Source organism: Neopelma chrysocephalum, unplaced genomic scaffold (assembly GCF_003984885.1).
Source record: "Neopelma chrysocephalum unplaced genomic scaffold, ASM398488v2 Primary Assembly neopelma1_105, whole genome shotgun sequence".
NCBI classification, from domain to species: Eukaryota; Metazoa; Chordata; class Aves; order Passeriformes; family Pipridae; genus Neopelma; species Neopelma chrysocephalum.
The window spans coordinates 2408495-2436162 of record NW_020897769.1 but is presented as its reverse complement, the minus strand read 5'-3'; the positions used below and the strand labels follow the sequence as shown (position 1 = coordinate 2436162).

The window sequence follows — 27668 nt, the reverse complement described above, 5'->3', positions numbered from 1 at the left end:
GCAATGAAGATGGTGCAGGACCTTGATTCGAAGCCATGTGAGGACACTGAGAGCACTTGGTGTGTTCAGCTGGAGCAGAGGAGACTGAGGGGAGACCTCCCTGCAGTTCCAATTTCCAGGGGAGGGGCAAAGGAGGGGCAGGGACTGAGCTCTGCTCTGGGGGGACCAGGGACAGCAGCCAGGGACTGGCTGGAGCTGTGTCAGGGCAGGCTCAGGTTGGATCTCAGGGAAAGGTTCTTCCCCCAGAGGCTGGCTGGGCACTGCCCAGGCTCCCCAGGGCAGTGGGCACAGCCCCAAGGCTGCCAGAGCTCCAGGAGGGTTCGGATGATCCTCTGGGGCACAGGGTAGGATTCTTGGGGATGGGCCTGTGCAGAGCTGAGGGTTGGACTCCATGGTCCTTGTGGGTCCCTTCCAGCTCAGCACATTCCAGGATTCTGTGAAGACATCGGGATCTGCATGACTGGCAGAAGCACCGAAATCCTGTGTCCTGTTTTGCTCATCTGAAACCCTCCTGGGAACAGGCAGCTTGTGTGTGAGATACCAGCTCTGCTTTGGGGGATCATTTCCCAGCCCCTTGCCAAGGGATCCAGTTGCTGAACACGGTGTCCATGTCCTGCTTTCTGCTGGCAGGGCTTGGAACACCCCAGCCTGAACTAATGCCTCTCCTCCCTCCACATTGTTGCTATCAACACTGAGGGCTAATGAAAGGAACAGTCATTTTTAAAACACATACCTTTTCTATAAGAAAATGAAAACAGTGGCATTTCACTGCACCCACCTGCTCCTTCCCAGGGAAAGGCCAGTCTGGGGGTGCTTCCTGGCACTGCTGGGATTCTGCCAGGATGGGGAATCCACTCCCCCAGCACAGAGGGCTGGGAAGAGCCTCCCCTTCCGACAAGCCCAAACCCATCTCTGCGCCCTGGGAAGGCAAAGTGTTAACTCTGTGTTGACTTGAAGTTTCCATTTCTCAATTAAAAACCGATTCCTAATATTCAATAAATGGAGTTTTAATTTCTTCTTCATACATGATCTTAAAATGAGATTTTTAATTTTTTTATTTATTCCATAAACAATATAACAAAACTCAGCAAGTTAACAATATGACGTTTTCACCATACAGAGTCAGTCACAAATATTTAAAACCTTTGCAACAAGAACAACAAAACCCAAAATATTACAAGAATAATTTACAAGAGGATCTATAAAACAGCAAAGCGCTCACAAATTTTCCAGTTTCCTTTACACAATATCACTACACTCTTTCACAACATTTCTTTTTATTACAAAATTCCCAACAAAAGTTTAATTTTTTTCTTTGTATTTTGGTTTTTAAAACCAGAAACTTTTAAGTATACATCCTTTTATTAACACCCGAAGGTGCAAAAAAAGGGAAACCTCACACATACAAACACTTCACAGCACTTTTCTAAGAAAAATATACACTTACAAAATATTTTACAAATTGGCACACTTAAAAATATACAAGATTTTGTAGGCGTCTTAGAGTGATCCTTAAGAATTATACTTCAATTGACTCTACAGAATATTTATAAAGCTTATTCTAAAAGAAAAAAGGCAAATCATTTCCAAACATGTTAAAATTGCAGTGTAAAATGTGGAACAGAAATGGATATGTTACATTCATAAAAAGGGCCATTTAATAGTTCTTAAATGCTCAAGGGGGGGATAAAAGTTTTCTTTAGCACCATAAAACAGGAGCAACTTCCTAACGAGGTGCCTCTAGTTCTATGGAAGGGACTCAAGGAGCAGTACATTCACATCTCTGGAGGCAGCAGTCGAGGCGCCCGGCCGGCACCGGGGCAGCGGAACAGAGCAGCTCCTTGGATTTCTACCCTGCTTCCCACCGGGAGTAAGAGACAAAAGGAGTTTCACTGGTACCTTGGTTTCTTTTTTGTGTGTGTGTGGTTTAGTCTAGGTTTAAGTCTTCCCTTTGTGCTTTTGAAGTGGATGTCTGTCTGTCTAGCTAGTGAAGGGTAGTGAAAAGACCAATTTGATTTCTCGTTTCCTTTTGCACCAAGTGTTTAAAGGCTCAGTAAACGTGTCTGGCAACCCAAGCGTCCTGCGAGATGGAGGGAATCCTCCTGCTTCACATCCCAATTCCCTTAGATGGCTGTTACTCCACTGTCATTAGTGTCACTTGTTTACCTGAGAAACAGATTTGAAAAGCCTTGCTTCTACCACAGACATTGTACTTTGTTTATTTTATATATTTTTCTTTTTTTTTTGCATTATTTCACACGCTGAAGAGCTAAAGAGGCACATTCTCAGACAGATGTCAGCGGCTTGAACCTGCAACCTCCACTGGGCCCCCTGGGAGCTGCACAGGCAAATCCAACACACTGAGTTGAGAAAAGACCGAGGGCCTGATCCTGCACCAACCCAAGTCCACACACCTGAATCTCTTCTCACTTACACTGACTTCTAGGGAGTTTTTCTTGGGATTTGACATCACCAGCCATCCAGGAAAGCACTTGTGGAGCGGGAGCCCTGGGAGCAAGCTCCCACCTAAGTGCTTTGCTAGATCGGGAGCTTAGGGAAAGAACGTGGTCCAGCAGGTAAAGGATGACGATGCTTCAAACATCTTTATTTTGGTTCATGGCTCATTTGAGCCATAACGCCAAAAAATTAACAGCAATCCTGACTTTTTAAAAGAGCAAACAGAGCAACAATGGTTTCTCAAAGCAACCACGGCCAGGCTGAGCCAGCCTTGGCTTTTCCTTTCCAAGCTGTCAGATGGCACAGTGTGGCTGGGACAGCCCTGTGGCTGCCCCTGCCCTCCTTCTCGTCATCCTCCTCCCAAAATGCCTGGCTACCTCTGGTCTGCAAGTCATTATTCTCAAGACATTTTTCAAAAACATCCACCCTCTTATGCTTAGAAAAAGAAAAGCAAGATGTAAACCTGGTAAGATTTTTTTTTTAATAAAAACCCAATAGGTTTTTACTGGATCCCCATCAGTGATATTTTTCTATTTACAAAACCTCTCTATGCAAGTGTGTCCAGCAAACAATGGCTGTGGGGTGGGCTGGCTCCTGCTCAGCTGCTGCAGGGTTTTGTTCTGCAGGACATCTCTGCCCAGCACAGAGAACGGATCCTTTCCCAGACCCCGGGAGAGCCACACCGCGTGGGACAGCGGGGAGTGCCGCCTTGCCCTGCTCGCAGGCAGCTCCTGCTCCAGCTCCGAGGTGGGCAAGAGCCAAGGGCTCGAGCTGTGCTGCCCTGTGTTGTTCTCCTCTTGGACAGACTTTATGACCATGCTTTGGAAGCAGATGGTTTCTGCTTTTTAATGTCACTGCCAATCTTAAGTCCCCCAAACTCAGAAGAGCAGCGCTGCCCACACCAGTGCTCAGTGGGACACGTCGGAGTAGAAGTGGAATGAGATAAAGTAGAAAAGATGCTGCAGAATAAACATCTTTTGTGTGGCTTGGCTTTGTTGCCCCAGCCAGGAGCCCAACTTGAAGGTGTGAGAAGGATGGAAGTTTCACTGGGACCAGGCAAGAGGATGGGCCGAGAGGGGAGCCAGTGCAGGCAGGCACAGGGAGCCCTGGGGCGTGGGGGTGGTGGGCAGGGATGGATGGGACCCACCTCCCAGTCCTGCCACAGCTGTGAGATGCGCCACGAGAAACAAAAATGCACCAAGAAGGGCAAATGGAAAATAAGAGCCTGTACAGTAAGGGACAAGGCAAAGGTGGGGAGTGATGAAAACCTTGAGGTAGCGATAGGCAGGTGGTGATGAATTCTAGGAAAACAAACTTCCAGCTCTTCAAGGAGTTAGTCAACAGGATCCCCTGGGAAACTGCCCCCAGGGACAAGGGAGCAGAACAGAGCTGGCAGATCTTTCAGGACGTTTTTAGAGCACAAGGGCTCTCAATCCCCAGGTGTAAGAAATTGGGCAGAGCAGGCAAGAGACTGGCATGGCTGAGTCAGGACCTGCTGGTCCCAACGGAAGGGCAAGAGGAAATGCACAGGCAGTGGGAGCAGGGACAGGTATCCTGGGAAGAGTATTGGGATGCTTCCAGGTTGTGTAGGGATGGGGTGTGGAAAGCCAAGGTGCGGATGGAGCTGAACTTGGCAAGAGATGTAAAGAATAACAGGAAGGGCTTCTACAGACTGAAAAGGAAGGGTCAAAGAAGGTGTAACATGACTGGCAAACGGGTACCAACAGATGAGAAGGCTGAGGCAACCTCTCTTCCCACCATCCTTGAGTGGATGAACCACAGGACAGGGACTGCAAGAGCAAAGTCCCTCCCATTGTGAGAGAAGATCAAGTTTGTGATGACCTGAGGAACCTGAATGTACATAAGTCTATGGAACCTGATGAGATGCATCCCACAGTCCTGAGGGAACTGGCTGATGTAGCTGCCAAGTAGCTCTCCATGGTATCTAAAAAGTCATGACAGTCAGGTGAAGTCGTGGAGAATGGGAAAAGCAAAACACTGCACCCATTCTGAACAAGCATAAAAAGTAGGACCCTGGAACCGACCTGTCAGCCTCACCTCTGTGCCTGGGAGGATCATGGAACAGACCCTCCCAGAAGCTCTGCTGAGGCTCCTGGAGGACAAGGAGGTGATTTGGGACATCCTGTACAGCTTCACCACAGGCAAGTCCTGCCTGTCCAGCCCAGTGGCCTTCTCTGATGGGGGTGACTCCATCAGTGGACAAGGGAAGTGCTACAGATGTCATTTATCTGGACTTCTGTAAAGCCTTTAAACAGTCCCCCACATCACCCTTCTTTCTAAACTGGAGAGAGATGAGTTTGATGGATGGACTGTTCAGAAGACGAGGAATTGGTTGTATGATCACACCCAGAGGGTAGTGGTCAACAGCTCAATGTCCATATGGATATTAGTGACCAGTGGTGTCCCTCAGGGGTCCATACTGGGACAAGTACTGTTCAGGATCTTCACCAATGATGCAGAGAGTGGGAATGAGTCACCCTCAGCAAGTGTGCAGAGGACACCAAGCTGAGCAGTGTGGTTGACACACCTGAGGGACGGAGTGACAGCCAGAGGAACCTGGCCAAGCTCGAGAAGGGGGCCCATGGGAAACTCATGAGGTTCAAGACGGCCAAATAAGAGGTGCTGCAGCAGAGATGGGGCAATCCCTGGGATCCACACAGGCTGGGGGATGAAGGGATTGAGAGCAGCCCTGCCGAGAAGGACCTGAGAAAGAAATTTTTTATGAGGGTGGTGAAACACTGGCACAGGTTGCCCAGAGAAGCTGTGACTGCCAGGGATGGCCCTGGGAGCATTCAAGGTCAGTCACACAGAGCTCTGAGGAACCTGGTCTAGTTGAAGATGTCCCTGTTCATTACAGCGGGGGTTGGACTAAATGATCTTTAAAGGACCCTTTCAACCCAAATATTCCACGAAGATCAAAAGGCAAGAGGGTAAATGGTTGGCTCAGGACAATTTCCAAATTTTGGGGTCAAGTAGCAGAGGGATGACTTTTTCAAAACCCAGGAAGGGCCAGTGCCACACCATGAGGGACCCAGGCTGATTAACAGAGATTTTTGGGGTGGAGATGGGATGACCACCAAAGATGGCAGTGAAATCAGAGCGGCAGGAATAAAAGAGAGAGCAACAAGGCAGCTGGTATTTGTGACTAACATCGTCCTGAAACACCAAGCTGGGTTTTCATGGATCGACGATAGATATAAAATAGTCGATATGTTTTATGCCTGATCTTCATGCCCTATTGCACACTTCTCAAATGCAATAAATATTGCTATCCAGTCCTGTACAAGGTGTTTTATTACAAGTCCCATATTCATAACATTAAGCATAACAAGCACAGTGCAGGCCAGGTGAAATGTGCTTTCAAATGATGGTTTTGGGTGAAAAAGGAGGTCTGTGCCACATCCCAGCCCTGGACTTCACCTGTCTCTGTAAAAGCAGCAGCCAGAACATCTGAAAGAAGGGAGCTGCCAGCCCCTCATCCTGCAGCACGTGGGACAAATGCTGAAAAAAAGGGATGTGCCAACACCACAGCAGTGGCTGGAGCTTGTAGTATCTGATGAGCCTACGAATAGAAAAGAGCTGCTGGGGAAGTGGGGAGAGCGTGGTGGCTGCAGGCAAGCCCAGCGCCCAGGGATGGAGCCCTAACTCAGCTCTTGTCTCCAAAATAAATCCTGAGCATCTTCTGGATCTCCCTCCTGGAGCCAGAGCTGGGGTGGGATGCTGCACCCTGTGAGATACCCAGGGACCACTCTCATCCAGAGCAACTCACTCCGGGCAACGCCAGCATTTATTCCAAGAAAAAAATGAACTTAAAGGATGGGGCTTCTAATTACTATTTTTTTTTCAGAGTTCTTTCTTTCATCTGTTAAACAAAGCACAACACAACTGCCGAGCTGTTCTCTTTGGGATCACAGAGCTGAGCCTCAGCTACACCTCAAGACCTGCAAGCGCTGGAAACATTTTGATTCAAAACAACACTGCATCTCCACTTTGATTACGAGTGCTCGCTCTGGTTTTTTTGCTAAATTAACTTCAACCGATTCTGCTGCTTTGCCTTGCACGTGGGCGGAAACAAACCTCCTAGTAAGGAAACCTGAGCCTAGTCCTGCCCTCGTGGGACACCATCTCTGCTCGTGACGACATCGGCAACGTGATCTGTCCCACTGCTTTATTAAGGCTCCTCTTCCTCATCCGTTTTCTATTGCATATCGTGTCCAAGCCTCGCATCCCTCTGCTCCCAATCACTCCCAGTTCGCAGGGCTCTTGCATATCAAGGTTTTTCGTAAGAAATCAGCAGCAAAACTCACAGGCTCTCAGTTGCACAAGGAAAATAGAAATTGGTTGGGTTCGTTATTCTCGTGGAGGGCGAGGGTGTGGTGAGTAGGGTTACAAATAAGGCCTTTTGAGAATACATTTCGCATTCAATACTTAACGCTGTCTTAATAAAGTCCAGTCATGGATGATCCGGCCCTGATCGGTGAGATCACAAATAGCTCCGTTGGTTTTTTTTTTTGATGAACTGAATCAAAGAAAAGGTTCAGAGTTGTATTTAAAATGAATTACTTTGCTTTTGAAAGTTCAAACTATATTGGCATCGCAAGGTTAGACACTGAGGAAACACCAAAGCTATGATGGGAGAGCACTTCTGACAGGCTCTGCATCGAAAATGTTTAAGAAACTACTCAAAGGAAAAGTAAATAGCAATCAATGTATGAAATGTATTAGTTCTGTTTTTATACCTATTTTAGAATTTATCCCAGGTTCTTATAAAATATATAAAACTGAGATACAAAGAATTAGCAATGTAACTTTGCATTTCAAATGATCTTCAGCTACAGGTTTTGCTTTAAGAAAACAGATACTTGAAAAGCAGCTGTTCTGTAGTCTCTAGATGCAGACACTTGAGTTCCTGGCAAACTTACCGTCAGTGGTTTTCTGAACTCCTCCACCATTGCAACTCTCTCCTAGAATGAAACTCAACATTTCACTATTAAGTTTATCCGCTCGTGGTTTCAAAGAGAGGATGTTACCATTTCCCAGTATCGGTTTCAAAGTTCCTTTTTCCTCCCCCCCCCTTTTTTTTAGCTTTTTCTCTTTTTTTTTTTTTTTTTTTTTTCCCTTTATGAGCTTTAAACCACAGGGTGAATCCATGAAATGAGGTAAGTAAATTTGGCACACTTTTAGTCATGTCCATAAAACTTTTGGTAAGTTGTATCAGTGAACAAGATCGTTTTCATCGTGAGTTACAGGTGCTTTCGAAGGGGGGTGGTTAGTACTTAACAACTGGAATGTTTCTAGTAAAACCAAAAGGCATAGCTGCAGAAAACACTCACAACCCAATGTTGATAGAGAAGTAAAAATATATACAATACAGTCACTTGTTCATAGTTTGGCACAATTTTTTGTTGTTGTGGGTAATAGTGCATAAACTACTGTACAACAGTATGACTTTTAAAACAGTCTTTCACAGAGAATACCAGATTAGGTTTGCTTTCAAATAATAAAATTCCCACAATTTCAAACTCTTCATTTCAGCACTTACATTTCAACAGACCACAAGGCAGATTTCGAAAAGGAACCGACGGGAAAAAAAACAAACCCAACTGAAAAAGAAATGGTAAGAAAAGAACCAAACATCAACCGTCTTTCTAGAAAAGGGAGTCTCTTCTTCAAATACAGGAAAACCCAAAAATGTTGTTTCTGCTTTAAGAAGAATGGAGTCTGATTCCCTGCAGGAAAAAATCAAACATTTGATGCCATCTTAGTTAGCTCGTCTGGAGTCACCACGACGGAGTGAACGTGCTAAAGGCGGGCGGGTAGAGAAGATGCAGCTTTAGATGATGCAGGTTAGGAGATACAACAGCAGAGGGGGCCAGAAAGCACTCAAAAATTGCCACGTGAAGCTCAATTAGGAACGAGTTCTCATTTGCAAAGTAAAGAGCCTTTAAGTTTCGAGATCTTGGCTTTTGGATGCAGAACCTCTTTTTTTTTTTTTTGTGGTTTTTTTTTTAAAAAATGTTCCAAAAAAAAAAAAAAAAGTCTTTCCTCGTCAAAATCATTAAAAAGAGCATGTAATCATGTTTTTTTTGTTTGTTTTTGTTTTTCCCCAATAAATAAGTAATTAAAAACTGAAGAAGCCAAACAGCAGAAAAGAGTAGCCTTGTTAGTTTTTTTAACCCCAGCCAAGCCAGAAAATTGGTCATTCTTTTAGGTAGCTTGCAAGTCATAAGTATTTTCATGCATTTAAAAATAATAATAAAAAACCAAACAAACAAAAAAAAAAAAAAGAAACCAACCCCAAAACCAAAACCAACCAAAACTGTAAAAGGGGAATGTCTTTTTTTTTTTTTTCATGCAACTTTTGCTTTCAGGAAGGAAAAACTGAGGAACAGCGGGCCTAGCAGGTGGGAGGGAGGTTAGGGGCATTCCAGCCAGTTTGGTGCAGCATTACCTCAGTTTCTCAAAAGCAGCTGTCACGGGTGGGTCCTTGTGGGGCTGTTCGCGGTCCGTCCGCTTGATTTTACAGTTCTCATCCCGCAGTGATTTTGAACTGGATTTATGACGGTAGAGTTTTTTATGGGTAGGTCCATTATTGCCTAAAGTGCTCAGGTTACTATAGTTTTTATCAAAAAAGGGAGCGTGAATGTCCGTGGTGAACCCGGTCGAGCAGTTGGGGCGACCGGGGTCGCAGGTTGCGGCTTTGCTGTTTTTGCTTGAGCCCTTGTTGTTTGACTTGTGGTTCTTCGCCGCCCCCGGCGAGCCACCGTTCGCCTTCTTCTTCGACTCTTGGGACGTCCCTGCCAAAATTTTAAGAGTTTTCAGTTTCAGGCTGTTGGACTCTGGTGACCGGAATATGTCTGGAACACTGTTGTGGCCGACAGGCCCCCACAAGGGCTCGATGGAGGCCATCATAAACCTCTGGACATCGGCCATTCCCGACGCGATGTTGGACAGGATGTTGGAAGGTTCCTCAAACTCCCTCTGATCGTCGTCCAGGAGGCTGGTGGCGCTGCCCAGGCTGGGTTCTGACCAGCCCGTGCCCCCCTCTTTTCCCAGTGCCCACTCTCCGGAGAGCCCATTGTGCTTGCCCAGCTTCACCCCGGCCAGGCCGCAGTGCTGAGTGCCCTCGGCCAGGCCCTTGGTGGCCGTGGGCACTGTGCTCAGCTGAGGGACTGCCCTGCCACCAACAGCCGGAACCTTCTCGCCGTTGACTCCCACCGTGTTTTTCCCTTTCCTGGTGGATTTGGGTGCCTGCCTGGAGTTCTTCCCTTGCGGCTTATCAGTTCCTTTGTTGGTTTTGGGCGATTTTTTCCGGGTGGCTTTCTGGGAAGAGCTTTGGTTTGTACCCACATTCTTGCTGGATGAACTTTTCCTCTTCGATTTTGACACTTTGCTATTGGTGCTAATTTGACCAGATGGCTCATTAAATGTTGACAAGCATGGACTCTTTTCGAGAAGGCTGACAGAATCTTCATCGTTGAACATATGGAACTGGAACTGGTGATTATTTAAAGCAAACCCATTATCTGCCTGATCCTCGGTCTGTAGGACCCCACAGTTCCACTTGACCTTCTCGGAGCTGTTGAGGGCGGCCTGGGGGCTCTCCTGAAAGCCCTTCAGGGTGCCCAGAGGCTTGGCATCGGAGCCAGCTATCTGCGGGGACAGGTTGGGAGTGTCCGGAGGGGACATCTCCGAAAGCGACGACTGGCGGAACCTATCAGGCGTGAAGTTGGAAATGTCTAAAAGGTCCGTGGACTCCTTCAAAGGGGTGATTTCATCTATGCTCTGCTGGATCACTAACTTGGGACTGCAGTGGGCCAAGAAATCATCATTAATATCATCCTCGCCGTCCTTTTCACAAGACTTTAAACTTAAAGAACTGTAATTACTAGAACTAACTGACAATGAACCCACTGAATCAAAACTAATGAGCCTGCCATCATCTGTACTTAGTGTACCTCGTTGGAAATGAAAGCGCCCCTCTCCATTATTAAAATGACATGACTGATAAGAATCATCAGACTGCACTTGTTGGCTATCCGGCATGTAATTTTTTTGGTATAGCAATTTGCCGCTATTCAGATTGACTTGAGTGTATCCAGAGGCAGGGAGCCCGTCCGTGCCTGGGGCGCCGCCGCCACCGAACTCGCCCGGCAGCCCGGCTGCCTCCGGGAGGTCGCCGGGGAAGTCCTGGCGGTCACTGCCTGCCTTGGCCGGCCAGAGGCTGCCGAAGCTGCTCTGCTCCATCTCCAAGTGGCCGGGCGACTGTTGCAGCTCCGACTCGGAGGGCGGGGAGAGCACACAGCTCTGTGCCGGCTGCAGGGCCGGGAAGGGCTTCTCTGGCGGGATGATGCTGGGGAGCGGGTGCTGTGGCTGCTCGGAGGGGTGCTGGGCGAAGTACGGGATACTCGTGTTGCTCGACAAATCCGAAGCATCTAACAACGTCTGCAGATACCCTCCGGGGATCAGGGGTACATTGGTGGTGATATTAGCAGATGGCAGAGGCTTGTCTGAAGAGGAGGTGGATGGTAGGAAAGGAGAATTTTTAGCAACCTTATCCTCGTGGCACTCTGGGAGATGGGAGCTGTCTGAAGCACAGGGACTGTTTTCGTCCTTCAGATGCGCTGCAGAGTCCTGGTTTTCCAGGGCTGGGGAGTCCTCCACTGTACTGGTAGCAGCTTTGATCTTCTTGCACTTCAACCTGGCCTCGCTTTTGAATTTGATCCTGCGGAGCACTTTCCTTTCTGTCCCCTTGTGCTCCCGTTCCTGCGATTTGCATTTCACGGTGGCGATGCCCGTGATGTCGTGGACGTGTAATCCGTTGGCACAGCTGGGGGTGGCGATGGCTAACGCCGGCAGCCCTTTCAGGCCCACGTCCTCCTTACTGCTGCAAGGCTGCTTGTGATCAGAGGAGCAAGAGCCCAGCTTGTTCACTGACTGCTCGATGGCTTTAATTCTTTGAATCCGGTGCCTGTTTGCTAGCTTGCATTTTCGCTTCCGTGGGTGAGGGAGGAACGAAGCATCTGAGCCGTTAAGATAGAAATTCTGCTTGTGGTAGAGAGACGATCTGAGCAAATCCAGCCGGCTCTGCTGCCTCTCCTGCCAGAAGCCCTTCAGTGGGGCCAGCTTCTTGTATTTGCTGAGCAGCTCCTCGTTCAGAGTAACAGTTGTCTCGTTGGCATCCACTTTGCTGAGCTTCACCAGCATATGCTTCTCCCCTTTAAACCTGTTAATGATGATGTACTTGATGATCACGGGGGGCTCTTTGCGAGAGACTTTTCGCCGTTTCTTGGGGCACCACTCGTCATCGTCCTCCTCCTTGGGCCCGTCCGGGAGCCACTCCTTCTTGTCCAGGATCTTCTCGTTCTCGATGGAGTCCACATCGTACAGGTAGTCGTCGCTGTACCGCACTTTCCTCTTTGCCCGCAACCCGTAGTTCTGCTGGATGAAGGAGCCGGAGTGGTCCCGGGCCAGGTACCGGCTGCAGTCCTTGATGTCCCGCAGCACGTCGTAGGAGGACTCCGTGCAAGTGCTGTCATCACTGAACTCCCCGGAGTCCTCTGTGGAATTCACCGAGTCCAAGAAGTGGCTCCTCTTGGAGCCCACGTACTGCACCATCTCTGTGCTGTTGCAAGATTTATTTAAGGCAGCTTTCTCCTCCTCCTCACCGTCCTCTTCCTCGCCATCCTCCTCCTCCTCCCCCCAGATGATGCCTTCCTCAGATTTGAATTGAGAGGGGTCAGTGGCACCGCTGGGCCCCCTTTTCAGGGTGCTCCTGCTGTCCCTTTTGGTGCAGTTGCTGAACACGCTGGGGAAGAAGTTGAACTGGGCATCCTCCTGGAGGGTGGTGGTCTTCTCCCGCACGTTGTCCTGGAAAGATTCGTATCTAATCTTTAGGGAGCAGACATCACTTCCCAAGGTGGAATCGTCATCGTCAAACATGTAATTATCCACGTCTTCCTCAGAAAACAGATTCACAGAAAGCTCATTTTTGGAGCAGAGGTCAAGCAGCTCAATTTTACTTTCACTAATGAAAGATTCAAAATAGCCCCATTCCTGGTTGGGATTTGTTAGTAAAGGTTCCTCACCATTGCATTTGTCTAATAGTAATCCCTCGTAATAATTTTTCTGAGTGGGGTCCTCTGAATCACTGTCAGATTTTTCTGCATCTCTTTTGTCCGCTGCCCTCGATTTATGCATAGGGAAGCTTAAAAGCTGGTCTGAAAGCAGTTGATCCCCATATCTCATGGTTTCTCCTGTGCTCATGCAGTGAATCCCTATATCAGAGACTGAACAGGTGTCATAATCCCTATTTATATCCCCCACTTTCAAGCTTATTCCCGGCTCTGCATCAATGCCGTCCTTGGATTCAATAAAGCAGCCCAGACAGGTCCGGCTCGGCTGCATCAGGCAGTCTCCCGTCAGCGCCGACATCCCTCCAGGCTCCATCATGGTGAACGGAGCCTTCTCGCAGTCGCCCGGCAGCGACCAGGAGCTCATGCCCTTGGTCACGCAGGACGTGAGGGAGATGGCGTGGGCGGAGGAGTCATCCGAGGCGTGCTCGGGGACATCTGTGAGCCGCAGCGGCGACGGGGGGCTCAGCAGGCAGGGCTTCTTGGCCGGCAGGGCTCGGTGGCACGCGTGGCTTTCCCTCGGCGCCGCGGTCAGGGCTGGGAATGGCACCGCGGCCTCGGCGGCGCTGCAAGGCCTCTCATCGCCACCCAGGGCGTGTGACTCTGGGGGGAATAAGGAAGAGGGAGGGAGGAAAGCAAGAGAAAGAGAGAGGGGTTACTACCCTTGTGGGTCTGCTCGGGTTTGCCACCCCGCTCCCCTTCTCCCAGCGTTTGGCGGTGACTTTTCCCGACTGCTCCTTTGGGAAGCAGCACACGCCCTTCCCACGAGCGTGCAGTCCTTCCCTCCCGGATCCAATTAACGTGGTGATGTGCGTGGAAGGGAGAGGTAAACATGCTCCCCTCTGCAGCCAGCTGGAAGAGGTACAAGAGTACGTTTGAAAAACCCAACCCATCCACTCTTCCCTCCTCGTATTCATACCGTTACCTGGATACTGCCTCTCAAACCTGACAAGGTTATTAAAAAACAAAACAAGCCTAATAAAAATGTTCCCATTAACATTGAAAAAAATTAACAGAAAAATAAGATTCTTAAAGAAACAAAGCATCCCCCCTGTGCTGCCTGAGCTTACACACACCTGAGCTGCATTTCTGCTCCAGAGACAGAAAGTTACAGCTGATTTTAAAAACCCAGCAGTCTTTTTGTCACTGTCCACGCCAAGGGAAGGCAGAAGATAACACAGAGTTTAAAGCAATTATTGTTAGAGTTATTGTGAGTTTTGCCATTCTTCCCTAATCTGTAAAAATGCCTTTCTAATAATGTAAGGATTTTTTTTAACCTAAGGATTTTTGTAGTTTTACCTCGTCGGCTCTTTTATGGCAGAATAAAGTTATGAATGTACTTTTATCTGACTTCTGGCTCAACGGATGATATGACCCTTGAAATTTAAATATGACGTCTTTTCATCCACGAACACACTCTGATATCTCTGTATTAAAAAAATATATTCCAATGAGTGCATTCATCCCAGCCAGAGACCCGTGCCGACTCCGAGCCCGGAGCCTTTGTCATGACTAGTCTTTCCTTTTTGGTGGCTCCACTGAAGGCAGAGGCGGGAGAATGGAAGCAAAGAGGCTTTCCAAGGAGGGACAAACGCTTTAAACCACAACCGGAGCACCAGGATGTGGCATTAAATGGGGTATCCAAAGGGATTTGGCTGCTGCAACCCCTCCACAAGTGCTTTTATTCCCAACTCAAAGGAAAGCAAGTCTTCTGAATCTCTCCCCTCTGGGAAGGGAAGGTCTGTGTAGGCACACAGATGGAAAACCCACCAAGCAGAGCAAGTGGGCAGGATGGAAAGGAACGGGATGTGACGGAAGGAGTAGGATTCCTGCCTGTGCCAAGTGTAAAACTTAGAGGAGATCAGAAAACCCCCAATCCCATCCCCAAAGCAGTTTTGTGCTGTGGGGGCCTTAGGGATGGACCCACCAGTGAAGCCCAAACAAAGTACAAGCTGCAACCAGAACCACACAGTGCTCTGAGGACTTTAAACCACTTTCCAAAGACTCCATAAATCCAACCAGAAGTGCAATGTAAGCATCTTCAACATGCAAGACTTGTAAAAGACCAGACTGGCTTGCTTGAAAGGGTTAAAAAAAAAAAAGAAATAAGAAATCTGATTTTTGAGTCCCTCCCACCAGTTTTCAGATGAGAAATGCAGAGGTGGTATCTTTTTCCTTAAGCACCAAAACAAATTAACCAGTGCAGTTCCACTTCAGAAGTAAAATAAAATAAAAATCAGCTTGGAGCTGACAGGAAGCATGGAAAATTTGAGGATAAAAGAAGAATGTCTGTGAATGCTGTAAGACTCAAAGAAGGGGGAGGCAAAAAGCTGAAATTCAATCTGGAATGCTGCAGTCAATAGGCAGAGCTGCTATTATATAAAATAAACTGTCTCTGGGCGTTTCTTTAGGTTTATACTGTTGTGAGTGAACTTAACTCTTTTGAAATACAAATGCCAAAACTTGGTTTTCTAGGGCTCCGTATCGGTCTGAAGTCAGGCGTATGTTCAGCTGATGCTCCAAAAGGGTACAGTTCACACAGAGAAAGCTGAGAGGCAAAAACACTCTTCCCAGTTTAACTCAACATCCACCCAAAAGCACATGGGCAAGGGGAGGTGGTGGCACCAGAGTGCTGGCTCACTGCTTTGGATTCAGCAGCAACTCCTACACACCAAGGTTTAAACTGGAAGTTTAAACTGCCAGAGGGCAGGGTTAGATGGGATACTGGGAAGGAATTCCTCCCTGTGAGGGTGGGGAGGCCCTGGCACAGGTTGCCCAGAGAAGCTGTGGCTGCCCCATCCCTGGAAGTGTCCAAGGTCAGGTTGGATGAGGTTTGGAGCAACCTGGGCTAGTGGGAGGTGTCCCTGCCCATGGCAGGGGGTGGGACTGGATGGGCTTTAGGGTCCCCTCCAACCCAAACTGTTCTGTGATTCTATGTCTTATTAAAGCACTTTTTAAGTCCTGTTTAGTTGAATACCATGGATGTGGTATCAGGTTCTTGAAATCACCCCTCCCTCCTTACTGAGCAGGGAAGCACTGATTTTACTGTCCATGGGATCAGAGAAGGAGATCATGGCTAGAAAATCCCCTTGCAGCTTCAGCAGCTCCAGCAGCTGTGGATTTACTGTGTGTAGTCAGGAAGGAGACAGAAACCTCCCAAATTACACCACCAGCACGTGCTGCAGGTTCCCCACGGACACCTGTGTGTCTGGAGTTGCTCCAGGTTTTTGGTAATGGACAAGAACAACATTTGTCTCCACACACCTTGTTTGAAGCTGACAGAAGGATCTGAACGTACAATGTGTCAGACGACCCTTGATATCTAACAGGATCAAATTTATATATAAATAAATATACATCTCAAGATTTATAGGCAAACAGAAAATGTAAAAAGCCATGAAATTAAGCATAAAACGTGCTGGGAGAGTGAAAATGTCAGGCTCTGTCTCCCCTCTGCATTTACTGTGGCCAGTGACTACAGTCCACATGACCTGAGAAACTGCTCAGAGGCACATTTATTTCAATCAGGGTTTCAGACAGCTGAGCACTGTTACTTCTGATTAGTTATTTTGAAAGCAAGTCTGGAATTGATGGAATAGATACAAAGTCGGGCATTTTGGGCAGGCTGCTGGAAGGGGCTGATCCTTCCTCTCCAATGCTGGTGGCAGCTGGAATGACTTGGTGGCTCCCCGTGGCATCAGTGTGGCCAGTGGCACCAGTGTGTGTGCAGAAGAGAGGTTATGGGAACACAAAAGTCAAGCTTGCCTTTCCATGGGAAACAAACCATCCTGGTTTGCTTCTTCCACCCAATCTGTAATTGGCCCCAGCTTGTAGGGACTAAGTATCCTCCAGTTAAATTTTGCTAATATTGGGTAATGGGTTCATAACTGCTGAGAGAGGGAAAGATTCCCAACATACACAGGGGCTACAGACTCCTGGATGATTTTTTCCCCCTAAGAAACCAAACTAAAGTCTCTAATTCAAACTGCATGTGCACAGAAACATTTCCAGCCACGTCAATGCATGGGCAAAAGCAGTACTTGTTAAGACCTAAAAAGGTGTAGATTCATGGCAGGAGTGACACCTGTGCAGAAAACACCCATTTACCTCACTGCTCCACATTGCAGAGATACCCACAAACTGCTAAAATTAAACACACAGAAGGAATTAAGAAAATAAGTTGGCTTGCAAGTTGTCGCTGCTCCCTCATGTACCGTAATTAAGTTCCTTACCATTTTCTTTCACCCCATTAATCAGGATAGTTTCTTGGTCTTCTGAGGCACAATCCTGCTCTTGTTGGTCATCCATCAATTTAACCTCTTTCTGTTCACTCCATGCCCCACTGCATCTGGCCAACCTGCACATTTCCAGAAACATAACCACAGTCAGTGCAATTCCCAGGACCGGCTCAAGGAACCGTGAATAAAAAAATAACAACAATAAAACACCCCCACACCACCTCACATGCTGCCCCTACCCTTCTTAAGAGGACAAATCCGATTGATTTAGGCTCTCGGATTGTCACTTTCCACTCCAAAAGCCAAGTCCAGTGTATTCCAGCAAAGTTAAAATGTTGTGTATCAACATTTCCTCCCCCTAAGTTCTTCCCTAGAAGGTGGGGCAGTGCTTGGCACCTCTGCAGCACCTTTCACATCGCCTGAAACCGCTTTGCAAAGGCACATCAGCCCCGTCCAGCCAGGTGGGCTCACCCATCTCCAGACGGATGAGTGCAGAGATGAAGAGAGGAGGACTCACCCCAGTTCATCAACAGCAACTCTGCACTGGAGTTGGAAGAGAAACACAGACACCCAAGTGACAACTGCTTGCCCTAGCTCTCAGCTACCGCTCTGCCAAGTGCTGCCAGCTATGAAAAACTCCCTCCAAAAAACAGGTGTTGGGGAAAAAATATTTCTAGTCTCTTCATCATGAGAGCTCCACCCTCAGAAGCCTCATTCCCCAGGCCCCTACAACTGCCTGCAGTGTCCCCATAGGGTGAAGCTCCACCTCAAGTGAATGACCACCAGTCAAGGCTGACTGGACTTGATGGGACTTCATCAAAGCAATGAGATCAGGATCAAGCCCAGAATTTTCCCCGTCCTCCAGTGAAGATCCCCCCACCCACTGAAACCCTGCCTGTGGAGAGGGAGCAGGTGTGACAGAGTGATGTCTGAACCCTGGGCTCTGGTGGCACAGGACCCTCATCAGTGCTCTGATAGACAGAATTTCACCTCTTTGACTACAAATTCAAGTCAAAATCTATTTTATTTCCTTCTGGCAACTCAAACTCAATTTTTTCTCTCTCACAGAACAGGTACAAGATTCAAGCACTGGTTTAGGTGTTTTTCTGGGGTTTTTTTGTTTGTTTTTTTTTTTTAATCAACATTTGTCAATGTCTGCTGTTCCCACAGTACTCACTGCCCTGGGGTTCAGCAGCCAAACTTCATTCATATTCAGATTTGCAGTGGAGTCCTCTTAATTAACGTGAAATCTTTACAACCACCTCAGTAAGTGAAACCTTCACTGAACTTAAAGATGTTGTGACACCAAGAGTAAGATAAGAATAACAAGCATCAGTAACTCCATTCCTTTACATATTTAGAGGAATATTTAACTAACCCCGAGAGTTTTCCTTTGATGCAAATCCCCATTTCAAAGCCTTCCATGCCGGGCAGTTTGCTGTGGTCAGACCCCTCTCCCGCCAGCACCCACCCCCTCCCCACACCCCAGCTCCCACCACGGCCAGAAAAGCTGCTGCAGCATCACTGACGTGTTGGAACAGGAGCGGCTCGAAAAGCCAGAGCACAGATCAGAGTTATCTCCATGCAGCTTGGAGGAGATTAATGTCTGAGTGTGAAAGCTGCTCTGCGTCTTCCAGTGACAGGCTACAGCTCTGTGCCTCCCTGATAATATCTCCTGCCTATTAAATGTATCTTAATTAATATAAATATTAATAAATTAAGTTTTTAAAATATCTATTAATGAAAATATTAATAAAATATCATAAGCCTCAGGAGAATCAGAGGATTCTCAGGAGACCAGAGACCACATGGGCCAGTGTGGCTGCAGGGGAAGGGGCTGGTTGCTGCCTGAGGTATCACAGAATGGTTTGGGTTTGAAGGGACCTTAAAGACCATCCTGTTCCACCCCCTCCATGGGCAGGGACACCTTCCACTAGCCCAGGTTGCTCCAAGCCCTGTCCAACCTGGCCTGGGACACTTCCAGGGATGGGGCAGCCACAGCTTCTCTGGGCAACCTGTGCCAGGGCCTCACCACCCTCACAGGGAAGAATTCCTTCCCAATATCCCATCTAACCTTGCCCTCTGGCAGGGGGAAGCCACTCCCCCTTTTGTTGTCACTCTATGTCCCTGTCCAAAGTTCCTCTCCAGTTTTCTTGGAGCCCCTTTAGGCCCTGGAAGGGGCTCTAAGGTCTCCCTGTAGTCATGCAAAGTAAAAGGGGAAAGGCCTTGCCACGAGAACAGCCTCAGTCCTAGAAAGGACGTGGAGTATAATCACCATTTAAATATTTAATGAGATTTATATCCACAGTATATCCACGTGGTAACATCTCAAGTATCTAAATATATAATGCACATCAGGACACTATGGAATTTTTCCTCCCTGGTCAATGTTTAACCCCCAGGGAGCAGGTTGAGGGGTAAAGGTTGATCCAGGGTTGCTGTGGAAAGGTTCATCTTGCAAGTCAAGTCTCTGTTTATCAGCAGGATGAGCTGAGACCTGCAGCTCTAAGCCCAGAAGCATCACCATCCTCTCTGCTGACCCAGTTTTTGCTGGGTGTCCTGGTTTACAGTGATTTTGGTGTAAAATGCCACAGGTGGCCTGTTTTCACCCCATAACACCATCACAGCCATGTTACAGTAATGGCCTGCAGTGAATAGAACACAGGACAAAAGCAGGAACAATAATTCTCTAATACTGTAAATTTGTCAAGTCCAGCACACAAAACATCTCCAGGGAGAAAGCAACAGCATCAACACCAGGGAGCTCCCCAAGGAAAGTCCCAAGCATCTGAAAGAATAAGATGGTGCCATCCTATTCCTGCTGGGATTTCCACCAGGGGAGAAGGGAGCAGGGTCCCACACATGGGTTCCATGCCTCTGCCTGCTCCTCTCTTGCTCTTTCAGTCCGTGGAGTCGGTGGTCTGACTGGTTTGCAAACAGGTCCATGAGGAAGGCGTCCGCCTTTCCTTGGTTCTGATGGATACTCAAGAGCCAACCTTCAGGGAGAGAGCAGGGCTCACCTGGGCAACAGACAGAGGGGGCAAGCGAGGCAGCCAAGCAAACAGAGGCACAAAAAAAAAGAGTTTACAGACTCTTAATCTCCTGGTATTATTATTTTTTGGGATAGGTGTGCACAAGGCGGAGGGAAGCGCATGAGGGATGTTTCTGGTGGATGAGATCCAAAGGCTGGAGTAGGCAATGGAGACAATGAAATGTAAGAACAAAGGGGACGTGCTTGTGGACAACTGTTTTCCTCGACTCAGAGAGCAGAGTTGAGCTCCAGAAAAAAGATGGAAAGAACTGAGACGGGTCCAGACGGGGCATCTTCACGTATGGTCGGACAGAGATGAAGTGTGAATGAGACAATCTGAGTTTTCAAAGACCTGCTGAATAAGGGCACCTTTGGGAGCAGTGAGACCATGGAAGGTGAGATCCCAAGAGGGACGGGGAGAAACAGCAGCGACTGGGAAAGAAAAGCTGACAAAGGGGCTTGACGTGATGCAGAACAAGAACAGAAGGCTGGGGATAACAAAGAGGAGGAGAACAGCTGGGTCCCTGGGAAGAAAAACTAAACCAGGAGAGGTCTGGGGGATAAAGGTGATGGGCAGAGAATACACTGGGTAGCAGGAGAGCACAGAACACAGAGTCATCTGCAGACTGAAGTATAAAAGGGAGAGAATATGTATTTCAGACAGTGTCAGGCCACTGAAGAGAGGCACGGCTGGGTCACGCTGCTATGAAGTGCTGGCAGGAGGAAAATCAGTCGCCAGCTTGAAGTTTATGCACTTGACTGGAGTTAGAGTGGATGGAGGAAGAGGATGGCGGGCGGAAGGCGATGGTCAAAGACGTGGAGTCAGATGAACTCCAGGTCTCTGGAGGAGGAGGAGACAGGAGCACAGCAGGGCTGGCTGTGCTTCAAGGACAGGCACAGTGGGTTCAGTCGTAGGGAAGAATTCAGAAGGACTTTTGTTGATTGCACCACGTAGTTCAGGGCATTGGTCTGCTAAGATCACAGCTGGCACGACAGAGAAGGCACTGGCTAAGAAAGGAGATCAAAGGGAAGAAGTCACAGAAAGCAAACAGTGGAGCTAAACAACAATCCAAATAGTTTTAAGCACGAGACGGACAAATTAAGGGACAGAAGGACGGGACTGCCCGTGACAGCTTGCTGACCTGGAGAAATCCTTTCAGTCCCATGACTCAAGTCAGACTGCAAGTGCATCAAAAACCCCTCTGCATCACAACTGAGAAAATTCTCCATTCCTCATGACTCCTGTCAATTTTCCCACTGCTTGTGCTAACGGCTGCACAAGGGCTCTCAGTGACCGGGCCATGTGCACACCTCCAGAAAAACACAAACACAGCACCAAAACAGACCCTCTGCTGGGAACCTCCTGCTCCCTCCGAGCAGGTGTCCTTCAGCCCAGGTGGCCAAGAAACCCAAAGCATGTTTTTGTTCTGTTTTAAAACTCTACATGATCCTCGAGAAGGTTTATGGGTGTTGGTATTGCTGGAGTGGAGGCAGACGTGGTCGGAGATTGAAAGGCAATGTCCCAGCTGAGGCCCCAGTAGCTCCCACTGCTCCCAACATACAGCAATATCCTGGTGGAACTTCCCTTCATCAGTACCTTGGAGTAAAACCAGATTATTTCTTGTTCTAGAAATTCATAGAATCATAAAATTTCAGAACTATTAGAGTTGGAAGGAACCTCAAAGATCATTTTCTTCCAACCCTCTGCCACCGGGTTTCCTCTGCTCCCTGCAGGAAATGAAATCGAGAGGTGCTGGTTGTTGTAACAGAGAAGGAAACATCCAAATTGCAAAGCTCAAACTTCTGGACATGTTCCCACATTTGCATCCAGTCAAGTAAACGATGGACCTTATGTCCACTTCTGGATTTAAGCATGTTCCTACTAACACTAATTTTACAGAGACGAAAGGGGAAATGCCACCATTTTCTACAATGAGAAAAATGCATCTGCTCAATGCCTGTCCTCTACAAAGAGAGCAATGAGTTGCTTTGCTTCTTTCTCAGCCAAAAAATGCCCATTTCCCCCCAGTATTGGTGCAGCTTTTCTGAAGGATGTTTACAAACTGTACAGGTCCATCACTTCACTGCTGTCAGAGGTGCCGTGGGGAAATGACATCCTCCTGGGCCTCCCCAGCTCCCCAGTGCCAACTCAAGGAGAAACTGTGCCAAGGGACCTGCTGGAGAGATTTCCCCCCTCGAGGACTCTATCTATCTATCTGTCTGTCTATCCATTGATATTTATCCACTGCTAGTTGAACATCTCTCGTTCCCATTTCCTGGGCACCACCATTATACCACTGTAGCTCAATACTCTCCTCACAAGCAGAGGAGGAAAAAAACCCCAACAAGGCAAAAATAACCAACCCACAAGCCTGACTGAAAGCCCACCTACACACATGGGAACTCTATTAGATGGCCAGGATCATGCATCAGCAGTACCTGCTCCATAATTAAAGTCGTGAGAGTGTTTTGGCTTCGAGCTGAATAAACAGAAGGTCACATGCACCCAGACCAAACCTGACGCTCCTATTTACACACAGCTTTTACATCCTGAGTGTTGTAGATCGTGAGGGGAGATGGAGAGGGAGTATCCAAAGTGAAGGAGAATCATTTTATGGAGAAGTGGGGGAAGAAAGTGAAGAAGAAGCGGTGGCTTTTTTCCCTGCAGAATTGTGAATAAGCGCAGGTGTTCTATATATGCGGTTGTATCTTTCAAAAAAAGAGCTTTAGAAAAATTAATTACATGTCAGAGCCTCTGACAGGTCTTTTAAGAATTGTGATACTTTTGAATGAAAACATTATACACTTAAAAAGAAATACCATGTAAATGTCTCCGAGATATTTACAGTCAGTGGAGTAATAGTAGGAGAGAATTCAGCTCTACCCATGGTATGGGTGGATGCTGAACACGCCGTGTGCTTCCTGACGACATCTCCTGCCCCCACAGGACTTCAGAAACCCTGCTGCACAAGCACAGAGCACAGTTCAGGACCAGGAATGGGATGGGAACAGGTCCCAGGCTCTCCCAAGGTGCCTGTGCCACCTCCCTCTCCCCTCGGGATTCCATGCTGGAGCACCCGGCTCCTCTCCACGGCCAGGACATCCCACCACACGCCTCCTCCTGCACTGCAGTGGGCAGCTGCCCCTCTGGACAGAACAACAAACAGGTGGCTTTCTGTTTGGTTGGTTGGTTGACTTTTTTCTTGGGTTTTTCCCCCTCTTTTTTTCTCTTTAGTCCTGACAAAACCCAGGACACAGGACAGAACTTCCCATGGAGGAAGAGGTGGGGCAGCACCAGAACCCACCAGAGCAATGCTGGTCATTCACTGACCTGAATGGTGCTGTTTTCCTATCAGATTCTGAAATTCCCCCATCCCTTTTATTCTAGAGAATCCATTTGATCCTTGGTTTTTTTCACTATAATTTGATAACAGGCAGGTGAAGTGATAAACATTTTCACCTACCAGCAAATGAGGACATATTTTACTATTAAGTCTCTAATGGTATCTCTCTGAGTAAACCTGTGTTTCCACTACTTTACACTTCTATTTAGACCAAGAGTCTCTGAATTTTGCCCAGCACCATGATAAGAAAAATATTCAGAGTACTCCAAATTTCCAGAATTGACAGGGCTGGAAAGGTGAAGTTCCTAAGGAAAAGTACATTTTGAAACCATCCTCCCACTCTGCCATCATGAAGTGCTGGTCCAGTCTATCAAAAAGATGTTAGACTTGAGGGTTCTGGTTTCAAAGCTATTTTCCCAAGAAAATCTTACAAGGAAATCATGTCTCCCAGCAGTTCCCCGGGATTTTCCTATCAAGGATGGTGAGCACATGGGAGAAAAGGCCAAATGAAGGAGAAATAGGAAACAAAGGGTTTTGTGGGTCAATCCCAGCAGTCAGACACCTAAAACCCTTCAAGAAGGTAAGATCTGATTGAATCAATATTAGCTGAGAATAGGTTCAGGTATAAATACAGATAAAAGCCTCCAGTTAGGAATAAATCTGGGGGTGGGAAATAAAGTTGGTAAAAAAAAGAGTTTGCAGAGTAAATGGAAAACACAAACCCATGAAAAGAAGAAACAGTTTCAGAACTAGTATGTTCCCAGAAGGTGTAAAGGATGGATGAGTTGTTAATATTCATAGCAAGCCTCCACTTTTCCTCAGCTGAAAGCAGATGCAACAATTACTGCAGAGCCCAAGCCCCAACTCCACCAGACCCTCAGATATGACATTAAGAACATACTATTTAAAGCCAGCTCTGAAATAAATGACAGTTTCTGACCTTACTCTGGGAGGACATAAGGTGTGAGTGTTTCAAGAACTGTCACAAACAACTTTAAGGAAAAAGGAAGGAAGTGAACAAAATTACAGCCTTCCTGACAAAGCACACGTTAAATACCGAAGGAGCTTTCTCTGTAAATGTATTCCCAGACATCAAGAGCAGCAGTGTATCATAAAGGGAAAAAGGTGGCAATTAAAATCCTGGAGAAGCTGAAACGCATGAGGGAACGCCTGAAATATGGAGTATTTCAGCATAATACTGTCCCGTGTTAGGGAAGGGAGAGCTGCTACATCCAGAGGAGGAGAGAAGCAAAATGCAAAACAAGAAAGGGAAGAATCAGTGAAGAATTACTGGAGAGAGGGGGAACCTTGTGGGGGAAAAAAACAAGTTCAAGTTCTCCATGGAGAACAAGTCCATGGAGAACAGAGAAAATGGGAGGGAAAAGGACAGTCTGAGGCCAAAACCAAAGGACATTTGGATGAGCACAGCTCCACACCACATCCCCAGGGACTGGGGGTGATCAAGAACCTGTCAGAACCTTGGTGATTCAGGTAGGGAAGAAACAAATATCCCTTTTTACCAAAGGTGGGATGAATTACACTTGGGGCAGGGTGACTATTCCCCTGGGAACAAAAAGGGTGAGGAAACACAGGAGCCCAGGTGGACCCACGAGGGTTTCAGAGTGCACCCGATTTTAGGGTTGAGAAGCACAAAGAGAATTCCTGGTTACCATGAGCAAGGGAGGACGATTAAGAAGAGTTGCTGTGTTTCTTTTTGGTCATCCTCTCATATTTTATAGAAGTGGAAGGAAATGAAGCACTAATTAGTGTCACCAGCTGCACAGTTTTGAAAAGCACTGGGAAACGGAGGGGGAGATTTCCATCTCCTGAAAATGAGAAAGAATACAGACCAAAGTCTGCACTTAGCTGTGACAGCCAAAAGTAAAAACATTTCTCATTATCAGAATCACAGAAACACAGGATGGTTTGGGTTGGAAGGGATCTTAAAGCCCATCTCATTCCACCCCCTGCCATGGGCAAGGATACCTTCCACTCTCCCAGGCTGCTCCAAGCCCCATCCAACCTGATCTTGGACACTTTCAGGGATGGGGCAGCCACAGCTTCTCTGGGCAACCTGTGCCAGGGCCTCACCACCCACACAGGGGAAATTTCCTCCTAACACCTAATCTAAATTCCCCCTCTGTCAGTTTAAAGCTGTTCCCCCTTGTCCTATCTCCCTGTCTCCATCTCTTTTCAAAGCTCCCTTTGAGTACCAAATATGCCCAATGTTGCCCATAATGTTGCTTTTTGCCTTTCCTCCTTAAAAGCAACTGTATTCCAAGCATGTAATTTTCACTCCATCTCTGGATATAAAGTTAAGATAAATCGGAAATGTTAAGGGCCTGGATTTCTGAGAAAATTGGGCTGGAATGATGAAAAACTCCAACTCTCATAAATCTGCAAACGTTGAAAATTCAGCACGATCCTGGGGTATTAACCTTACAAAAATACTTTGGAGGACTCTCCAAAGCTAATTATACACCAGTGTGGTCTAAAATAACAAAAGCCATTAAAGAATAGTTTGGGATGGAGATTTCTTGATGGGCAGAATTGCTTCATTTAAATGAACTTATTACCCAAATTCTCTTTCTTCTGCAGTATTTACGGGTCTGTTGACAAGGCAGCATCAGCAAAGCTTAACAAACTCTTCCTATGAACCTCATCTGGAAATATGAGAGACCAAGGTCAAGTGCAGTAAGATTACAGAAGCTGATGAAGAAAGGGGATGTTTCACAGTCCCTCACACACTGGATTTATCAAATAACTCAGCTGAAAAAGGGTGTGTAAAATTTTCTTTGAAGATATGGATTAATATGGAGCCAGAACAGCACGAGGAGATGGTTTTCACAGGGATATGCTGAAGAAAAGACTTAGTCCTAAACTTTACCGTTACCTGTTTTTTTTGATGTCTCAACGTTTCCTACTAGAAATATTCTCTTCTTGTCCCCATTAAAAAGAGGTTTAAAAAAAGAACACCAGGTTTAAAAGAAAAAAAGAAGGAAGAGAAGAGGAAATTTTTTTCTGAACAAATTTGTAATATATTAAAGTTTGGACTAAAGAGGGTAATTAAGCTGGTACCAGAGGAGAATATGAAAGCTCATCAGGATATTTGCAGTAACCCTAGTGGGGTAAACATTTCTCTTTTCTAATATCTTCAAATTAGAAATTTTATAGGAAAAAAGAAATTTTAACAGATCTTGTTCGTCTCTTATTAGCAATTAGCCGACGTGGAGTCAGGATAAAAAGTGTTAATTTCTGAAGTACACATAATTGTCATGAAAGCACAGATAGGAAACCAAACAACGCAGTGCTTGGCTTAGGCACAGGAAGGAATGAAGCTGGAGCATGGGGATGAAGGGCTTTAGACAAAGAACTGGCCCAGGGACCTCAATATGGACAATTCCTGCTCCTGGTGGGGACTGGGGGCTCCTGTCCCTGTCAGACCACAGTGCCCAGATGTGGTGGGTGGAAGCTCCCATGGGAAAAGTCAGGAGAGCTCTGCCCAACCCGGCTCCCCCATTGACCCTCCTCTCCAGGATGGTCATTCTGGCCACAACACAGCGTGTTATTCACTAGGGAAGAAGGAGCTGCTCACACGGAGAAGGATTTTTTTCCCTTACTGTGGGACACAGCATCTCAGAATCCCTGGATGGTTTGGGTTGGAAGGGACTTTAAACCTCATCTAAACCAACCCCCTGCCGTGGGCAGGGACAGGCCACGTGCTAAATCATGGGCCATTGTCAGCTCCAAGGAGTTAAGGGAATGGGATTGCCAGAAAAGAGACAATGGGGAGAGATCCTGGAAAAAAAAGGGTGACATTCCGCAGGGATGTGGAATCTTACATCCAAGTTTCTAGCCAGATCTCTTGAACATTCCTGAACAACTCAAAGTTTTATATGGATTTTTCCTTTCTAGATACATATAAATGACTACATTGATAGCAGATGGGCCCTTCCATACAATTTCCTTTTTAAACTTTCAACTTGATGCAATTCCTGCATATTCCTTGTGCTTGGAAGGGAAAGCCTGTGCTTCTATCTCCAGAGTACAAAGCTGGGGTTACTTCTGCTCATTGGCTTTTGCTTTTAAAACCTTTAACTACACAAGTAGGTAGCAACTCTTAAATACATCATCACCACCACCACCACCATCAATTTTCCCAGAGACCACCTCGGTGTAGTGAGTCTGCCAGCCAGGGCACATCTAAAGTGACTTACACCTGGGGAAACCATGTGGGACCTACTGACTTAGGCACATTTTCCTGAGTACTTTCCTACAGCTGACACAGCTGAACCACAAACTTCCCAGGTAAAATAGCTTCCCAGTCTCATCCGTGATGTGCATCCCAAGAAGTGAACGCTTCTGACTCAAAAGGGGTTCAGGGTAGGTAGGAAAAGGAAACGATCAAAACACTTATCACACCGAGAAAAGAACTTATTAGGCC

General features: G+C 47.0%; 1 protein-coding gene across 3 annotated transcripts in view; it reads right to left on the bottom strand.

The window, feature by feature from the left end:
• Positions 1-1031: 1031 nt before the first annotated feature.
• NEXMIF (neurite extension and migration factor) overlaps positions 1032-27668 on the bottom strand; it is a 171218-nt gene continuing 144581 nt past the window's right edge. For 2 of the 3 annotated variants that reach the window (XM_027696081.1, XM_027696082.1), the window contains exons 3-4: positions 16844-16968; positions 1032-13214 (exon numbers count right to left, since the gene is read on the bottom strand). In XM_027696081.1, coding sequence (XP_027551882.1) covers positions 8926-13214; positions 16844-16919 — 4365 coding nt within the window. In that variant the 5' untranslated portion in view covers positions 16920-16968 and the 3' untranslated portion in view covers positions 1032-8925. The remainder of the gene's footprint in view (positions 13215-16843; positions 16969-27668) is intronic. The other variant, XM_027696083.1, reaches the window with a different exon arrangement.